The 21,227-nt window shown below is 40.5% G+C and overlaps 1 protein-coding gene across 3 annotated transcripts in view; it reads left to right on the top strand.

Moving 5' to 3' along the window:
• The window catches only part of LOC143284841 (muscle calcium channel subunit alpha-1-like), a 127,870-nt gene that overhangs the window by 11,898 nt on the left and 94,745 nt on the right, over positions 1-21,227 (top strand). For all 3 annotated transcript variants that reach the window (XM_076591910.1, XM_076591912.1, XM_076591911.1), the window contains exon 5: positions 19,193-19,299. In XM_076591910.1, the coding sequence (XP_076448025.1) occupies positions 19,193-19,299 (107 nt within the window). The remainder of the gene's footprint in view (positions 1-19,192; positions 19,300-21,227) is intronic.

A 21,227-nucleotide genomic window follows, 5' to 3' on the forward strand; every position in this document is an offset into this window, starting at 1 on the left:
TCCTGCTGCCCGCCTACACACACAAGGAAGGAGGGGGAGGAGGGATGGAGAGAGAGATGTGTGTGGCAGGAAGTGATGGCTGCTTGGCGTGTTTGGCAGGCTGCCCTGTGCTGTTTGCCCACCTCCTTCCTTCCCCTCTCTTGCTTTCCTTCTGTTGGTCCTATGGGGCGCCTGGCATCTAGGGAAGGGGAGGGAGGGTGGGTGTGGGGGTGGAAGGTTATCCTTTTGCAGACCCAGTGCTCCACACCTGGGCCCAATTTGTGCCCCTATCTTCCCCCCTGCAATAGCCTCTGACAGAAAACAGGATAGGTTCTTGGTGTGCTTGTTGCTCTTAAGATCCTCATCTGTGCTATAGTTGTGCTGGGCATAGTCATAGCTCTGGTTCTAGTAGTACACATGTCCTACTGATTTTTATTTTTATTTTTTAATTTTTTTTTTAACTTATTGATCTGTTTGTTGTGGCGATTATTATGAAAATTATGTTATTATTGATTTGCTTGTTGTTATTATTATTATCATTCTTCTTTTTCTTCTTCCTCTTCTCATTATATCTTACATTTTTATTAGTATTTATTTATTGTTAAGTTCTGTCTTTGTAACCTCCTCTCCCTTGAAAAGTTTCAAAAGTTTTCTGACAATTCTTTGACCTTGTTGTGTTTTTAGTTGTGAACAACATAGGGGCCCATGCCTTGTATTTAAGTGTTGTATTTGTCATCTGAGTGATCTGAGTGATCAGTGTATGAGTGAATGGATAAAAAATCTAAAGATGCTCTTCATTTTTTTCTTTTTAGATTCCCAAGAAAAAAGGATCTCCCTGCCTGTCTTTTTCTTTAAATCCATTTCTTTCAACTTGTCAAACTTTTAATTATTTTGTTTGTTTGTTTTATTTCTCTCTCTCTCTCTCTCTCTCTCTCGCTGTGTGTGTGTTTGTGTTGCTGTCTTTTAAACTAGCACAATATAAAGCAAACGAGTAATACTGAGCAGTGTTCAATGGTGTGCTGCAAAATGCCAATGCACATATATATGCATACATATTGTATGCACACTTGCACACATAGGCACTACACTCACCCCCATCCCAACCCACATCCACATACCCTCACCCCCACCTCCCACCCCCATTTCAACCCCCATCCATACCCACCCACACCAGTCCGCCCTGATAGGCACACCCCCACAAATCCCCACAGTGTACCCCCACATCTCCCAACCCTCCACACAAACCCCTTCCCTCCACCAACAAACACACCCACACTCAAAAGCATGCACACCTGACATGCACATGCACATGCACACATACATGTATACACAAACACAAGACAGAGGTAAACACAGACACACACAGAGACTTTCACACATAGACACACACATAGGCAGACAGACAGACACAGACAGACAGACAGACAGACAGACAGACACACACACACACACACACACACACACACGCACACACACGCACACACATCATGTTTTTGTAAGACTCTTACCCTGCACCTCCATGACATCCCATATTGCTCATTATTATTATTGTTATAAGTGAGTGAGTGTGTGCGTGTGTGTATTCTAAATGGTATTTATTCTTCAAAATGGATAAGTTGTATCAGACAAATTTTAATAGAAACAGGGTATGACTGTTTGGGATGCTCAATTCTTCTTAGAGAGGGAATCTTTCTGCAAGAATGTGAACATTGCTTTGAGAGATAGTTTTCAAAATCTATGGAGACATGCTCTAGAGGCGCAAATGTTTGTTTTATCGAAATTTTAAAAGTGGATTTGGTAGAGAAAAATATATGTCAAATGCCAGATAATTACGTTATCAGCTTCTTCAGATTTTGAAGTAATAATAATAAGCTGGAAATAGAAACAGGGAGACACAAAGGCATACCACGAGAGTTATGACTTTGTAAGGTTTGTAACATGTCTGTGATTGGGGATGAGTTTCATTTTATAATGGAATGTCCGAATTATGATCAGTTACGAAATAGTAGATCTGTTCCTAAAAAATATTTGTCTCCAAAATCGGTTTTTAATTTTTGTAATATGCTCAAAGGGGGCAAAAAAGTCATTTTAGCTGTAAGTAATATGATTAGATTTGCAAATGTTGCCTAGCTACACTTTTGGAGTTAAAAGGCATTTGTGTTTTCTCAACTTTTATGTGACATTGTTGTGTATTTGGAAATGTTGGTTCTGGGCATGAAAAGATTATTTTACAGTAATCCCCCATACTCCAATAGGAGTGAAAGGATAATTAAAACTTGAAATGTGTGTGTGTGTGTGTGTGTGTGTGTGTGATTCTTTATTGTCTGCCCTTTTTTTCCATGAATTAGGAGACACACAGCTGTGTGAATTGCATGGTCTACAACCAACATACAAGTATACATCATTTGAAATAGCCTCACATATCTTCCCAACCCCAGTCCACCCCCTTCCTGCCCCACCCCAACAGCCCATTTTACAAAATGATTTATTAATTTGTTATATCTAGTATCGCTCTCAGTGAAAAGACATTACAATTATGTTGATCAACCAGCCAACCAACCCTGAACAGTAGACACACTAGACTTTGAGATTTCTTTTTCTTTCAGTAAAAAAGAAAAAAAGAAAAGAAAAAGATATATACTGTAACAGCCTGCAAACAGAAAATCTGGAACTGGTGCTGTGATCCTGATTCCATACCCTCATTTTAAGCTGAGTCCCCCGCACTGGCTCCCCAGCCTGACTGCCGCAATCAAAGATCTGTTTTCATCTGATGAATATTTTACACAGCCAGCCCTGGCTGGATGGGCCATTCGCCAAATGTACAAAAAGTCTTCTGATGAATATTTGATGGCTGGGGGATGTTCGCTTAGCCATTGGATACACTCATGTGGTGGTTGAGTTTGGGTCCACCACAGCAAGTGACATAGAGCGATCCCATGTTTTTGTCTTTAGCACTCATGTTTGTCACCTCGTAACAGAGCTGCACAGATAGATCTATCTATTTGTTGACCTTTCTTTTTCTTTTTCTTTTTTTGTATGTTTTGTGAAAATGATTTAATTGGTTTTTAGGTTTTCAACAACATTACGGAAGCATTGTATTATGTTTGGTGGGTAACAGTGTGTAGATGTTCATGAACAGTAAGTTTGATGATTTATTATGTTGTACACAGCTGCAGAACACAATAATATTGAATACACAAAATGAGAAAATGTTGGTACATGTATATAGACATGCTCATAATGCTGAACACGCCAACCTGTGCCTCCAGTTCTCCAGCAGACACACATGTACACTCTATCATTTTCTACCCTGTCTCATCTCACCTTGTCATGATGATGTAGTGTTAGCAGTTTTTTGCTCTTGCCTCTCAGTTGTCCACCATCCAGATCCAATTACTGCTCCATTGTTTTCTCATGAGAAGAATAGGAAACAAAAGTCCTGTCCTGTTTGGTTTTTATTCAGAACAAAAAGGAGTAAATGAAGCATTTCCGCGAAACTGGAAAATAAACAAAAGAATAATTGAATAATGGTGACCTTGATGTTGATATGGATGAGTCTTTTGTGTGGTGTGGTGTGTGTGTGTGTGTGTGTGTGTGTGAATAGAATAGAATAGAATAGATTTTATTGTCATGAAACCGTAAGGTTTATAAGACACAATTGCAATGGTAAATGAATGAATGAATGAAAAACACACAATTTATCAATCAGTTAATGCGGTAAATTGCAGCAGCATTCATACACAAATTTTCCTAATCTTGTTTGTATATATTCATCATCTGTTAGCATCACCTGACTGGGAATATGTCCTGTGTTATTCGAATTTTGAATATCCTTTAAAAATTGTTGCCTTAAGGTTTTATATTTAATGCAATGATCAAGAAGATGGATTTCGTCTTCCAGGATGTTACACTTGTTGCACAATCTGTCTTCTTGTGGAATATTTAAATATCTACCTTTCTCAATCTTTAGGTCATGCGCGCTTATTCTGAGTTTCGTTAAAGCTTGTCTGTGTTTTGTATCTGATATATTTAAAAGGTAGGTTTCAGTTTTGTACTCTGCTACAATCGTATTGTAAAATTTTAGCTTTAATGTTTTTTCTCTTTTCTCTTTCCAGTATTTGATATATTCATTTTCTAATTTTTTATACACGACGTATTTCAGTCTATGTACGTTGAATGTGAATTGATTTTTCCAAATGTGATCAAGGCCTATAATTTCGAGTATCTTTTTAACAAAAATCAACCATGGGGAAGTTGTATTTTCTTGTTGGTACATGGACTTATATATTTTGTTGATGAGGGAAGTTTCTGGTAATTGAATAATGTGAATCCAATATGTAATAATTTGGCACATTATCTTTAAACTTATTGGGAATCTGCCCAGTTCACCTAACACAGGAAGCACCATAGCTTTTTTGTGTACTCCAAGTAATTGCTTACAGAATTTAATGTGTAATTTTTCATGTGGAAACTTATTCGTGTGTGTGTGTGTGTGTGTGTGTGTGTGTGTGTGTGTGTCTTCCAGCTTTTTCACAGTAGCTTGCTGGGGAAAAAACAAACGAACAAAACAACAAACAACAACCAAAAAAACCCAAAAAACTAGAATAATTTGCACATGGTAAACATCAGTTCATGAGACAATTCTAGCCATCTCATTTATGATGTTTTTCAAATGTGACGGCCATGATAAATCATGCATATGATATATATTATTTTATTACTATTCATTTGTATTATTAGAAAATACAGTTTAAGGTACAGTTAAAATCCTTTTGCAAATAAAAATGATAATTTTAATAATAAATTTTAATAAAGGATACTACTCATTACTAGAAAAAAAGTGCTTCCCAGGAAAGTTTATGTTTTACTTGTTCAGATGGTCTGTGAAGAGCCTACAGATTATTAGAATTGGAACTGTATAATGTATACATATATTTGAAAGTGCTGATGTTTATCATGGAAACAGTCAGGCAATTCAGACCAGTTAGACGCAATAGCTGAGTGGTTAAAGCATTGGACTTTCAATCTGAAGGTACCGGGTTCAAATCTCAGTAATAGTGCCTGGTGGGTAAAGGGTGGAGATTTTTCCGATCTCCCAGGTCAATATATGTGCAGACCTGCTTGTGCCTGAACCCTCTTTGTGTGTATATGCAAGCAGAAGATCAAGTATACACATTAAAGATCCTGTAATCCATGTCAGTGTTCAGTGGGCTATGGAAACAAGAACATACTTGGCATGCACACCCCCGAAAAATGGAGTATGGCTGCCTACATGGTGGTGTAAAAAGGGTCATACACATAAAAGCCCACTCGTGTACGTACGAGTAAATGTGGGAGTTGCAGCCTATGAACGAAGAAGACGACGACCAGTCAGTATATAATGCTCACAGTTCCGCTATTCATTCTTGTAAACTACGGTATGCAGACTGTTTTATTTTGTGCTAGTCTTTTCTTCAATGTTAGTTAACACTTTATGTTAATGAACAGTGCCAGTCTGCATGGAAGTTGATGGGATAGATGGAAGTTAGGTTTGCGTGAGGCTGTGGGAATTGTCAGATTAATTGGTGCATACATGTGGCTGGAGCTTCACTGGGGAAAGTGATTGATTGAACATGAGGGTGGTCACTCCACAGTAATCGATACACAGGCAGAATAAATGCAGAAAGGTCGACCAGCCTTCTTTTTTTCCCCCCTTCAGGATTTACCCATTTATTGGACAGTGAGCTATAGTTTGTGTCCGGGAAGGTAAACAGTCTGTGGCTTGTGTAAACACAGCCACTGATGACAGATGGAAATGATAAACGTTGGTGATATAGTGTGGAAACATATCCTCCAGGTTGATCTCACTCTCTACACCCCATTCCTGTCTCTCACAATTTGAGCAGTGCGTCGTGATTTGTTGTGTTTTTTTTTTCGTTTGTATTTGTTTACTTCAGTGCAAAAAGTGACTGCTGATGTCTGTGTCTGTCTTTGTCTCAGCATACCATGAAGAAAAATTTTAACACCGACTTTGTCGTCTTATTCACCATTGTTTTATTTTAGAGGAAAATAAAGTAATACAGATGCAGTTATTTTGTTGCAGTGAAATAATGTGTATGATAATCGGGAATGGAATATGACACTGGTAACAGTGACCAGGTTATGTGTTCAGTTTGTTTGCTGTCATTTTGTCGCTGTGAAGCGACTTTTAATAATGGGGGAATTAAAACCTAGTAATAGTGACCAGATTATGTGAAGAGTTTGTCTGAACTACCCTGTCCATGTCTGGTAGAGATGCTAATCATGTTTTTGTGTGCTTCACCTTTCCCTTCCCAGGTAGAGGCATCAGCCAAGTGTGGTGCTCTTGTTCTGTCTGTTGCTAAGTGAATATCTGGCTGGCAAGGGAGCTGGGAGGTCCCTGCCAGTGGAAGCAGTTAAAAAAGAGAGGGGGTGTGTGTGTGGAGAAAGGGGGAGAAACAGGTGTAGGGTGAGGAGAGAACAGCCATGTAGGGCGATGGAAGAAGAAGAAATGGGCATGTGTACAATCATAAAAGCATATTCTATGTCTTATTCAGACAGGGACAGGGATGAAACTCCAGATGGGAAGTTGCTTGATGGAGATTTGTTGAGGGAGAGAATGTCTAGAATATACGTATATATGTTCTTCTCTTGGAGGAATGGCTGAACCTGATGGAAAATAGTTGGCACGTGAAATGTCTGCATGGTTCCAAGAGTGAAATGTCTGCATGGTTCCAAGAGAGCGCTAAAACAGGTTGGAAGGGAAATTTGGGCAATAACATGATGTGTACATTCCAGCAAACATCAATACTGGCTGGGCTGTCACTGTGGCACATGAAGCAGCTGGGAACATGGTGGCCCCCAGTCGTTACATGTAGTTGCCATTGCTTTTCACTTCACTGCATGTGTACTGAAGGGAGGGGGATAGTCTGTCATATTATGTTTTATTGTTGAGACAAAATGGTGAAATAGTAAAAAAAAAAAAAAAAAAAAGCTTTCACAAAACAGTGAAATTGTTGGAAAAAAACAAATATTCAAGCTGATCCGTTCCCCACATTCTTAGACAGCACAATAAATATGCAGTGCTGGTGCATTCATGTGCGCGCGTGCACACACACACACACACACACACACACATTCTCCCCTGGACGCACACAGAAATAGCACATGCGTGTACACAAATACACACAAACACACACATGCAAACATTCACGCACACATGCACACACACACACACACACACACACACACACACACACACACACACACCACATGCACATGCGCGCGCGCGCACACACACACACACACACACACACACACATGTTCTCATTTGGAATGGAGAATGGATCTTTTTGCCATGAGCCACGTAATGACATATTATGGTTAGGTCAGACAGACAATGTTTCTGTTGCAGTGCAGCAGCTGTTTTAGTCATTTGCATGTATATCCACACTTGTGAGGGTGGGATGGTTTTCCTGAAAAAGCAGGAGAATTGAACACCATCAGAGCTGAACATGCCTGAACAGCCAGTAGCACAGTAGATCCTCCAAAGATGTAATATTGTTTAAATGTCAAGCTTCATGAAAGAAAGAGGATGAGAAAGAAATGATATTTATTTATTTTATTATTTATTTATTTGTTTGTTTATTTTATTATTTTTAATCTTTATTTTTTAAATTTTTTTTCTCGAGGCCTGACCAAGCGTGTTGGGTTACGCTGCTGGTCAGGCATCTGCTTGGCAGATATGGTATAGCATATATGGATTTGTCCGAACGTAGTGATGCCTCCTTGAGCTACTGAAACTGAAACTGAAACAGAGGAGAGGATGTATAACTGTCCATTATATGACTAGGTATTTTTGTACAGTACTTTTTGACAAGTTTAAAAGTGAGGTGAAGGATGGGAACCAGCAACAAGTCCATTTCCTAAAGGTATTTAAGCCTTTCAAATTGAAATCTGGGTTTTGGAATTTCAGTGCAAAAAATGGAGAAGATATCGAATATAGAATATAATTTCTCATTATCAAATATGGGAAGGATTTCAGATAAGGGAGGATTTTTGTGTGTATGCATCTAAATATATAGAGCTGTAAAGTTTATATTTAAACAGAGGGATAACAAAACAAAATAAAACAAACAAAAACATGCATGAACTGAACGAACAGGAAGACAATATTTTGTGTCCAGATTTGTGCAAACAGGAGAGAAAATGTTTAATGTCAAGATTGAAGGCAAACTGAAGACAAAAATGTTTTATGTCAAGAATTAGGCTAACTGGCCTGTATGATGCCAGATTCACATGCACATATGAGAGACTGGAGGAGACAGGGAGTGAGCTGATGCCCCACCTTTGTGCAGACAGCAGGGAAGACTGGATAGACTGTCTCCACTTTGCCATACTGCACCATTATGAAGAGGGTGTGCTTCTTAATGAGAACGGTGCTCTACAAGTAGAAACAGTCTGATAAAAGGGGAAAACAGAGCTTGCTTGTTTTGTTATCAGTAACAAAGTTCTGCCCTGTACACAAAGGAACAAAGGAGTACTTAGGCAAAGAGCGGCTTTCTGAAAGACCGTGGACTGTGCTGGAAGTGAATGAATAGAGATTTGGACCGAAAGACAACCAGTGGTGAAAGTTGTTTCTTAAGTATTAATGAAAGAAACTGAAATTCAGATGTTTTGCTGATGGATAAAGGATAAGCTGCATGGTATAAAACTTAGCTTCTTTTCACCATGCCCTCTTTAAAAAAAAAAAAAAAAAAAAGCATGGAAAATAGAACCAAAAAAAAAAAAAAAAGGAAGTACAATCATAAATCATAAAGAGGAAAAAAAAGTTGGAGGAAAAAGCAGTGAAAGAAGAACAGGAAAAACGAACTTCTTAAATATCAGTTTGATGAAATTAACATCACATCTTAAAAAGTGAGAAACAAGTCTTGTGAACATTGAAAAGAAAAATGAAAATCAAAGGACAAGCAGATAGGCAGCCACATTATTACATTTTCAGGGGTGTGCATGCAGGTTATGTTCTTGTTTCCATAACCTACCAAACGCTCACATGGATCATGGGATTTTTAACATATATGTACATTTGACCTTTTGCATTTGTGCACATGCAAAGGGGGTCTGGATACGTGCAGGTCTGCACATATGTTGACCCGGAAGACTGGAATAATTTCCATTATTAAACCCATCAGGTGTTGTGACTGGGATTTGAGCCCAGGATCCTTCAGACTGAAAGTCCGAAGGTTTAAACCACTCAGATGTTACGCCCATCAGTGATGATGACCAGATTTTAATACAGGTTATGTTGTTATGTCATGTTCTGTTGTTGGTGCTAACTTGTATTCATAGGGATGCGCAGTCATGCAGGCATACTTCCACACATGCAGTCTCTCTCTCTCTCTCTGAGTCTCTCTCTCTCTCTCTCTCTGAGTCTCTCTCTCTCTCTCTCTCTTTGTTGTGAAAGATATATCACAGGACATGTAATATAACTCCACAGAAAGCTGCACAACCACACCCTCTCATCATTCCAGTGTAGCAAAGGATTGTCTTCTTGCAGTTGGACTGATGCTTTAAAAAATGTTTGCACACTACAGGTAAACAGTTATGTGCATTATATTCGCACCAGTTGAAAATAAAATTTTTGCTGCAGCGTGACACACAAATCAATCACATAGAATGACTTTTTTTCTTTTTTTAATTTAATTTTATTTTATAGACATTTTCATTACTTACAGAACATAGTGCCTACACATTAATAGAATTAAAAATGATATTGGGCACCATTACTTTTTTCTTTTTGATAATTTTCAGAAGGCCCCATGTATTCTTGCATCATATGCAATAGACGACCATGTGTTATGAGTGTTAGAGGGAGTGTGAATTCACACAGTTCGTTTTAAAGTGAGCCCATGATTGATAAATGTTCAGTAAAAAGTGAAGTGAGTGGTTAGAGTCAAAAGGACAGACTGACACATATGGGTTGCGCACATATTGCAGGCACACCCTATCCCCCACCCCACACCCCAGCACACACACACACAGAACAGAGAGGGGGTGGCGAGGGGGGGGGGGAGGAAGATGCTTCAAGTGACATTCAGTGCAATATCATGGCAAAATATCAAAAATGGGTAAACTTGCATATTTCATGGCCTGTAATCTGTCAAAGTGCACTAGCTACTTCCTGTTAGTGTTATGGCATTCTCTTTTGATATTCAACATTTCCTGAGGTTTTAAACTGCTCACATTTGTGGAATCACACCATATTCTTGCAGTCAATGGTTGGGTGAAACAGGCATGTTTATGATTTGTTCTGGATTATGATTTTATGGATAATATCATTTTAAGCATGTACACAAATGTGCATGTTTGCATGCATGTGTGTGTGAATGCACCTGTGTGCATGTGTGTGAGGGTGAAGTTTTCTGCAATTTTTTCTTGTTCCTTTCCCTCATCACTCGATCTCAGTTTTTCCAGGCTTGTAGATGAGAGAATTTTCTCAGAAGTCTCTTACATTCTGCTATTTGTTCTTGTTCCTTTCCCTCATCACTCAATCATAGTTTTTCCAGGCTTGTAGATGAGAGAATTTTCTCAGTAGTCTGTCAGTTACATTCTGTTGTTTATTATACTTTCTTAATGCACCATGTGTGGCTGGTGTGTTCTCTGCATAAATTATTTTATGGTGTTTGTGAACAGTGGGATATGACTTATGAGAAAGAATACTCTCATCCCATCTAAGCCTAGAGACAAGACTGATAGCTTGTGATGGTGAACACATTGTTATATTACACTAATGATAACAGTGAGTTCAGACAATCTTGTCTGTGACTCTCAGGTAGTTTTAAGTGGTGCCTCTCAAAATCCCCCCACCCCACCCCACCTCACACTATTTTACCCCCTTATTCAGTCCCCTCTCTCTTTCTCCACGTTTCTCTTTTTGTCACATAAATGATTAAAACACATGCGCGCACACACACACACACACACGCGCGCGCACACACACACACACACACACACACACACAAGCAAAAAAAAACATGGCCTATTATAGGACATGGCACCAACAAAAAAAAGTCTGAGGAAAATAAAACAAAAGAGTGACTGGAGAAGTGCGAAGACCTATTGATGCTGCTTGTTAGAAGAAACAAAAAGAGAGAGAAGGGAAGAGGAAAGGGAAGGAGTGTAGACAAGGAAGTTCTCAGGTGATTCTGAAATAGGGGCTGGGTGAGTGATGATGGTGATGATGGAGAGAGGGAAAGGGTGGAAGTGAATGTAAAGGCAAGTAATGAAGTACTGGGGTTATATGAGTGCTGAGAGAGAGAGAGAGAGAGAGAGAGAGAGAGAGGTTACATCTTCTGTGAGTATCCAGGGGAGGAGGAGAAAGGTTTTCAGGGGTGGGGTGAGAGAAAGAGTGAGCCCTCCCACCCCCACCCCGACCCCCGCCTCCACCATTCCCTTCCAGAGAGAGAGATATGCCAATTAGAGTGAGCAGAACCAGATGGCAGGTGGTTGCTGGGGTGAGGGCAGGATGGCAGGTATTGCACAGCCCTCAGAGCTTGACCAGGCTGAGGTGCCTCCACACAATAGTTCCTGATCAACAGGGAATGTTCCAGGCTCAAAGCTGGTGCCAAGAGCCTGCTGTGTAGCAGTCAAAGAGCCTGATTCTACATGGTATTGGCTCTTTGGGTACAGGCTGTTGAGCTGACTAGCTAGCAGTAGCTGATCAGTGGGGGATGGCAGCTGGCCATACTGACTGAGCTAAAGTAACAGGCTGCTTCCCCTCCAGTTTACCAGTGGTGAGGGGCAGTAATATTTTTCCATATCCTCTGGTAATCTGGAGGGTGCAGAAGAGAGATGTGATGTCTTTAGCAGTGTATACACATTGTTCAGAAGAACCTGCTCTTCCTGTTGTTTAGAAGGACCGAAGAATCATGCCTTCACATGACTGATGAGGCTGTTACTGCCCTCTGACCTTTGTGGTTTATGTTTGGTGGATAGTTTTGAGCAACATCCTCTTCACTTTCCACACACTTCCTTACAACTGTTGGTCTGTCGGTTTTTTTTCTTTGTTTTTGTTTTCCTTCTTTTGCTCTTTCCTTCACTTTCTTTCTCAGTGTACCCTTCTCATAATGCTTCCTTTTGCTCTTGTTTTACGTCAGGTCACTTCCACAAATAGGATTTTGATGAGTTAAAAAATGGAGAGAGAAAAAAAGGAGGGTTAAAAGTGCACCACATGCATGCTCACACATGCACGCATGTACGTACACACACACACACACAAACGTATACACGCACACACAAAAAGAAAACTAATTAAAGTGCTATACACACTAATGAATCATTTGCATGCAAGCATATTGAGAGCTTACAACAATGAAATTTGAAGGGGGGAAAAAAGGGAAGGAAGCTACTTTCATTAGCTTTTCCATTTGTTTTTAATCAAAGTTCTTTCACTACTCAACTTCATTTTCTGCTTTTAGACTGGCACATTCACAAACACCACACCACACTACAGTGGATACAAAGTATTGTTCGGTTACATATGAATCAAGACAGACTGTAATGTTTGGTTACTTTTGAATCAGACACACAGTATTGTTTGGTTACTTTAAATCAGTCATACTGTGTTGTTTGGTTCCTTTTGATTGAAACAGACTGTTGGTTTTGAGTCAGACATACTCACGGTACTTTGCTGTTAAATTTTGAATCAGACAGTGTTGTTTGGTTCCTTTTGAATGAGACAGACTTTGTTGTTTTATTTTTAATCAGACTGTTTTTACTTAACATTTTGAATCAGACAGTGTAGTTTGGTTCCTTTTGAATCAGACACTGTTAATTGATTCCTTTTGAATCAGTGTAGTTTGGTTCCTTTTGAATCAGACACTGTTAATTGATTCCTTTTAAATCAGTGTTATTTTGTTCCTTTTGAATCAGACACTGTTAATTGATTCCTTTTAAATCAGTGTTGTTTGGTTCCTTTTGAATCAGACACTGTTAATTGATTCCTTCTGAATCAGTGTTGTTTGGTTCCTTTTGAATCAGCCACTGTTAATTGATTCCTTTTGAATCAGTGTTGTTTGATTCCTTTTGAATCAGACACTGTTAATTGATTCCTTTTAAATCAGTGTTGTTTGGTTCCTTTTGAATCAGACACTGTTAATTGATTCCTTTTGAATCAGACAGTGTTGTTTGGTTCCTTTTGAATCAGACAGTGTGTGTAGTGTTGTGAGAGTGCGGGGAGGCAGGGGGCCTTGACAGTGATGTAATGTGCGGCATTCAGTCTCCTGGATCAGAGCCAGTGTTGGGGGTTCAGTGCACCTGCAGGCCTGTCTGGAAGGTATCAGATAAGCAAGGTGTTTACCATGGTAATAGAGACTAGGCCTAGAGCTGTGCTTATCCTCACCCATAACACACAGAGCTGCTGCTGCCAGGCCTGTGTGTATCAGGGCACTCTTCACACAGCTTGCTGTGACATTTACAAACTTGGTGTGGATGGTGTGTGTGTGTTTTGTGTGTGAGGGTGTGGGGGGAGGGGGGAGGTGCACGCGCGTGAGTGCGTGCTTGTGCACCAGTCAAACCAAACCATCCAGGCTAATTAAAAAGCAAAACCCAAACATGGGATGAATTGTAAACAGAACTTGGATGCAATGGTAGTATCTCGATCCTGTTTGACCCAGTAATTCATCAGCACGGTTGAAGAGACTGTTGCTTCTGCATCCACTGCTGTACATTAATTGTTGCTTCTGCATCCTATGCTGAAAATGAATTTGATTTGACTGAAATCACATCACAAAAGTACTCCATTATGCAAACAGTCTTATCCACAGTAAACAGCTATGTTTTGTTAATTTAGGCCTGACCAGCATCAGTTGGGGTTTAGGCGAAGGTTAGGTATCTGGTCCTCAAATAAGTTTTTTTTCTTTTCTTTTTTTTCTTCTTTTCTTTCTTTTTTTTCCTCCAAAATACAGCAAATGTAATGTAGCTTATAATATTTGTATTGGTCCTTTCTTTTATACCTCCTTTAAACTGAAACTGAAACTGCTGTATGAAATAGTGGTACAGAATTCAGATATATATCTATATTTGTGGTCTGTTTAGCCCAGAGTCAGATACGATCATCTGTTCTCATATTTCTCAGAATAATCGCTATTATAGGCCTCTTTGATCCCTCAGCTACCATAAAGAACTCCATTGGTTATAGGTTTCATCTGCTCCATTATGCAGAACCTGTATCTATAATTCTGGTTCTGCACTGTATACAGAACCAGAAAATGTCAGATATTCCCCCTGGTTTTTCACATTATGCATTTTTTACCATTGTTTCCCAGGCATTTATAGAGCATCAAGATAAAATGTTTCTTTCTATTTTTCCGTGTTGGATGATGGCAGGCTTTGAAGAGGAAAAAGAAAATGATTGGCATACTGTCTGGTAGCTTTGTCATCATTGTGTGTTTGTGTGTGTGTTGGGTGTGTGTGTGTGTGTGTGTGTGTGTGTGTGTGTGTGTGTATACATATACATACATACATACATACATGCATACAGCAGCAGGCATTATGTTATATAAACAGCAGCAGGCCTCATGAATAGACAACAGTAGGCCAGCCTTATGAATAGACAGTGGCAGACATTACATACATAAAAATTATAGACAGCATCACGCCTTTATGTATGGACAGTGACAGGCATTATGGAGACAGTGGTGGGCATTATACACAGACAGTGGCAAGCGGTACACATAGACGGTGGCAGGCATTCCGCATAGACAGTGGCAGACATTACATACAGACAGCAGCAGACCTTATGTATGGACAGTATAAAGGCATTGTAGACAATGGTGGGCACTATATATAGACAGTGGCAGGCATTATGCATAGGCAGCTGTTGCAGGTATTATATATTTTAAATAGTGGCAGGTATTATATGTAGACAGTGGCAGGCCTTATGTATGTATAGACCCTGGCAGGCATCAATATGTAAGCAGAGGCAGGCAATATATATATACTTTAGACAGTAGCAGGCATTATGATTTCTTTTACTTTATGGACAGTGATGACAGTGGTGGGCTTTGTGTACAGTGTGGGCATTATATTTGCAAGTATTCCGTACAGACTGTGGTGGGCATTATGATTATGTATTGACAGTGGGAACTATTATATATCCTATAGATAGACATAGATAGGCAGTGGCAGGCATCACATACAGACAGTTGCTGATAGACAACTGCAGGCGTTATGTACAGATATAGTGACAAGCATCATATGTATATATTCTACAGACTGTGAGGGGCATGTTTGTGTTCTGGTTTTGTTCCTTTTTGTGTGTGGCTTCAGGTTGGTGAGGCAGAGGGTCATGAATATTTGATGAAATGTGGTTTAGGGTTTTCCTGCTGATTGCATCCAGGCAGACTTCATGGCTTTTTGTGTCAGCCAGCTCCTGGCCTCTCTTTCACTCAAACAGCAGTATGCTGTGCTGGTCCTCTGGTTATGCATCTTCTCCATCTGTCTGTCTGTCTCTTTCTGGCCCTGTGGGCTGGAGGTAAAAAAAACAAAACAATTGTGATTATTCACTTACCCTCCTGAAATAAAAGTTCGTTCGTTCATTCGTGTGTTCGTTCTTCGTTCTCCCCCCCCCCCCCTTCTCTCTCTATCTATCTAGCTCCCCCCCTGCCCCCTCTCTCTTTCACCACCACTTGTCTCCTTGACATGCAGACATCTTCATACTGTCTACCATCTGCTGTGTTGCTTTCTGTCTGTGATTGATCTCAGGTCACCATTTTCCCATCATACCCTGTATCATGCTTGATTGCTGGTACGTGAAAGCCTGCCCTACTCTCCAGATTGCTGGCCCACTCTGGCTTCCTGTACCCATCTTTCTTTCCATCTGTCTCTCTGCCTCTCAGTCTCTCTGTCTGTCTGTTTCTCTGTCTCTGTCTCTCTTTATCTCTCTCTCTCTCTCCAGTCATTTTTCGAGCCAGAGTATCATTTTGATTCACATAAATTTAGACTTGATTTTCTCTGACAGGAAATTATTTTTGATCCATGTAAATTTAGATTCAGTCTATTCTGTCCACAGGAAATAACAGTCTAAATTAATTACTGTTTAGCTTTTAGAAGCACAGAAGTCCAAAGAGGTTTATTGTGTGATTTCTGTAATATTGTTATAACAAGCTTTTTTGGTCTGTTTTTCTTTCTTATCCGTGCTTGTTTGGTCTGTTTTTCTTTCTTCATCTGTGAAATGCTATTTGAAAAACAGTCTTGTGTTGGCTTTGTTTATACTACTCCAGTATGGTATCAAGGCTTGAATAAACATTCATATTACTACCCTCTCTTTCCGTCTTCACCTCACTTGTCCTCTGTGTGTGTGTGTGTGTGTGTGTGAATATGTGTGCGTGCATGTTTATATGTGTGTGCGTGTGTGTGTGTGCATCTGTGTGTGTGTGTGTTTGTGTGACTTGAATCGACTTAATGTGTGTGTGCTTGTCTATGTGTGTGTGTGTGTGTTATCTGCTTGTGTGTGTGTGTGTTTGTGTGACTTGACTGGACTTAATGTGTGTGTGCATGTCTCTGTGTGTGTGTGTGTGTTATCTGCATGTGTGTACATCTGCTTGTGTGTGTGTGTGTGTGTGTGCGTGCGCATCTGCATGTGCTTCTACGTGTGCATGTGCGTGTGTCCCTCCCCCTTGCCCCCTCCCCTCCCTCTTCACAGTGGCTCAGGGCAGGCAGGAAGGATTGATTCTGTCAGTTATATATATAGACGGACTGACCCTCAAGGTCTGTTGGGTCTGTCAGCTGCTTGCTCACTCTGATGCACACTGTAATGCATCACTGAATAATAGCTTTGGGGGGTTGGGGTGGATTGGGTGGAGGGGGGGAGGAAGGGAGAGGAAGGCGATTGAGGGGGTCTGCGTGGTTCTGTTGTTGTCAGGATTAATGCTTATGGCTTTATCAGCTCTCATCCCCCATCCCTTTCCTTTTTTTTGTGCTGACCCCACTCCCCTCCATCTCTTTTGTCTGCATCTTCCCCACCTCGTTTCCCTCTCTGTCTGTCTGTTCCAGTTGTCCCCCAGCACACACACACGCATGCATGCACGCACACCCACGCAGACACACACACACGCACGCGCGCGCACACACACACACACACACACACACACACACACACACACAGTGGGATAGTGGAATATAAGTGGGACAGAGTAGTGATGGTGCCAGCCAGACCATATCACCACCACCTCTCCTCCAATATAACCCCCCCCACACACACACACACACACACACACATACCAGCACCTTATCTCTACTCCATCCACCATACTACAGTAAACCACCCTTCCCTTCCATGATGCTTCACTCCCTGTAGAGATTTCTTAATGGTATGACCAGTGTACCAGTGTATACTGTAGTTCTTTGGCTTATTGTCACACATGCACAGGTTTATTGGCACTGGAGCCATTGCCCCAATTTCTCTGTCTGGCTGTCTTTCTCTTTCCTCTCTTTCACTCTCTCTTTTTTCTCCCTCATCTCTCCGTTGTGCTCCCCACCCCCTACATAAACACCCACCTCATTCTGGCCCTCTGTTCATACTTCTCCCCCCCTCCCTCTTCCCACCACCCCCCCCACCCCCACCCCCCACCCCCTGACCCACACCCCACAATTGTGCAGTTATTGCAAATGCCACATGACCAGTAGACACACACACACAAAACAAGGTAACTGCCTGCACAAACATACGCTAATTACTTTCATGAGTGACAGAACTGTACAAACATATGCTAATTACTTTCGTGAGTGACAGATAACGCCCTCTCTTAGAACCAGCATTTGGCTTTGACAACATGACAAAATTGTCACAAATAATGAAATATATTAATATGTCATAGTTTTCCCAAATAAATAAAAATTGATAAAATGTCATTATTCCTTATCAGAGCTCTTAATCACGCTGGAGAAAAAAAACAACTTTATAGAAAAAAAGAGTTTACCTGTACTTAAAGGTTATGTTTCAGGCTTAGAAACAATGAAAAAAGAGTTTCTCTTTACAGATGGGTAATTTTTTTCATTGATTAAAAGCTGAAAAAACTTGGTTGTGCTTCAGTGTGTGATGAGATCCATAGTGTTGAGCATCTTATTGTCTACTGGCTTTACATGCCAAATTGCACTACATTTTACAGCTGACTCAAATGTACATGAATTTTTTATATTGGAAAATGGTTTTATTTAAGCTCGAAGCAAATCATTTTGAAATGAATTCCATCCCAGTGTCACATGGTGGATTAGCAGTGTATGGTGCAAATGCATTCATCCATATGCACTCACATTCATGTGTGAGTGGATGCACCAACACATACATGCAATTCATCAAGTTGAGTTTTTGTTCCTACTTTTTTCTCTTTTTTTCCCTTCCTAATTGTCCTCCTCTGCTGCTGCTGCTTTTTTCTTTTTCTTTTTCGGAGGGCAGTGTGAAAAGAAGCTTGTAGCTTACCTTTTAGTTTTGCTCTCAGTAAGACATTTGAGTTGAGTTCTCTCACACTTTAAAAACTGAATCACACACACACACACACACACACACACACACACACACACACACACACATACACATGCAGACATGCTAATATGTGTGGAGAATCAGTTATACAGGCCTGGATACCACATACTTACATTTGACTTTACATGTCTTTAATTGACCAATTAAAAGTAGCTAGCTGGCTGTGGACAGTGAAGTATTCTTTTCTTTGAATGTATGTTGTTATTGTTTGGTTTGTAGGGTATGCATTCTTTGTGTTGTAGCTGTGGTGTGGCACTCTGTGAATGGTACAGAATGATACGTGTGTGTAAAAAAATTTGATATGTTTGTGTAAAAATTAACTTTAACTACTAGTTTAAGCCAAAATTGGGTCTCTCTCTCTTGTCTCATCCTCCCTCCATCTCTACCTCTTTCCATATTACTTTCCTTCCCCTTCTCTTCCCTCCTCTCTAAGTATTTCTCTCACATTCTTAGATATTTGATGTTTGGATATTTGTACATTTGTATGAAATGTACCAATCATCTGTGACTGTGTCTTCATGTGAACATATATGTGTGTTTTTTCATGTGAGTGTGTGCATGGCTGTGTTGGTGAAATGTGCGCTTGAATACACATGTGTGCGCAAACATCACAGTTATTTTGACCGTCGGAATGACAAATGCTTACATAATGTCTGTTTGGTTTGTGTGTTTCAGTATCATTAGTCAGATCATGTCCATTATTCAACACAAGGGTTTTGATGTCAAAGCCCTGCGAGCTTTCAGGGTACTGCGGCCTTTACGACTGGTGTCACGGGCACCCAGTGAGTATGTTTGGTGTAACAATGCTTTTGAGCTTGTTTGGTCATTTGGTTGAGTGGGTAGTTCTTTTATCTCTCTCTCTCTCTCTGTTTGTACATATGTGTGTGTGTGTGTGTGTGTGTGGCTGGCTGGCTGGCTGGCTGGCTGACTGACTGTACATCCGTGTCAGAGTGATTGAGTGAAAGATCATAGGTGTGACGTGCAGACTATTGACTTTTTTTTGATTATTGATTCATGACATGCATGAATGCATGCACACATTGTATGTGATGCACATGTGAATATCCCCCCTCCTCTCTCTTTCTCGATCTCTTATTCCCACTCTCTGTATATATCGCACCCATTACCTCAATCTCTGTTTCTCTCTGTCTCTCTGTCTGTCTGTCTGTCTCACACACACATGCGCGCACGCACACACACACACACACACACACACACACACACACACACACACACACACACCACATGCACGCACACACACACTCAATCATACATAAAATGTGCATATGCACATGTCTGCATTCTGCTGCTTTGTCTCAATCTGACATTAATTCCATTGTGGTCTGGCGATCAGTAGCAGAGATAGTTGTGTTGCAAAAAGCCCTTTCTGTCTGACCTATGGCAGTGAATCAGGCCAGACAGGTGAGTCAGCCAGCAGCCAAAGTAATAATTTGACATTGGAATGCAGTATTCATGTGTGTGTGTGTGTGTGCATGCACCTGTGCGTGTACGCGCATGTGTGTGTACATGTACATGTATGCAAGTATGTGTGACTGAGATGTGTGTGTGTGTGTGTGTGTGTACATGTGCATATGTGTGTGTGAGTGCACGCATGTGTTTGTGTATGTGCGTGCTTGCGTGCGTGTGTGTGTGTAAATGACTGACTGATAACAGTGAATAACCCAACAGCTGTACTGCTTGATAATGAACCGCAGGTTGCTGCTTGGCAGATGTCACTAAAATTTCCGCCTGTTCCCTTGTTATGACTGCTGTGTTAAGCATTGGATTATGTGTATTCAGCAAAAACACATACCCATGTTTTTTTTGTTTGTTTGTTTGTTTGTTTTAGTGTTTCTTTTACCTAGGAACAGTTGTGATAAGAGGTTGGGTTTTTTGGGGGGGTAAGAGATGTAGAAGGTGAGGGAGGAGATTAGCAACAAGGGAGGTGGGCTGATAATGAGCCAGAAATTGAGAAAGAGGAAGATGAAGAGAGCCAGTGAGGGAGCCAGCTGGAGTGAAATTCTTTGAGGGTTTCATGACTGGAATTGGGAACACTTGGAAGAATGGGATTTTGTTCTTTGGAAAGTGAAAGGAGGGGGGGTGGCTTGGGTCTATTATGGTACTGGACATAACATCAAGATGGGTGGCAGCGCTTGTTTTCATTTGTAATCAGTCTTGGTCAACAGTTAAAAAAAAAATTGATGAAAAAAACAACAGTAGATAGTTGTTTAGAAATATGTAAATATATAAACATATTGGGGAAAAAAGAAAGAAAGAACGATATATTGATCAAGCAAATAAAGTAAGCAAATAAATGAAGAAAAAACTATGTGACAACAGACATTTTCCCATGATAACTGACTTATTCACCTCGCTGACGTTCTGTCTCCCTTTTGCACCAAAAGAATACATAGAAGAACTAATGATAATGAATGCAAGTTATATAAAGGATTTGGATTCCATAAGGGAGGTTTTTAATGGGTGGAAGGTGTGGATGCCAAGATGGACTTACACCAGAACAGTCATGTGGGACAGTGTGTGAGGAGTTGAAGAGCAAGCACACGGGTTGGAGGAGTTGGGGTCAGGGAGGTCAGCAGATGACAGAATTCATTCAGCCATTTTGGTAATGTTAGCATCATGGACTGATACCTGGGAGAACAGGAGACTGAATCTTGTCAGGCATCTACCAGTACTTTTTTTTCTGCTCATG

Source organism: Babylonia areolata, chromosome 8 (genome assembly GCF_041734735.1).
Source record: "Babylonia areolata isolate BAREFJ2019XMU chromosome 8, ASM4173473v1, whole genome shotgun sequence".
Taxonomy (NCBI): Eukaryota; Metazoa; Mollusca; class Gastropoda; order Neogastropoda; family Buccinidae; genus Babylonia; species Babylonia areolata.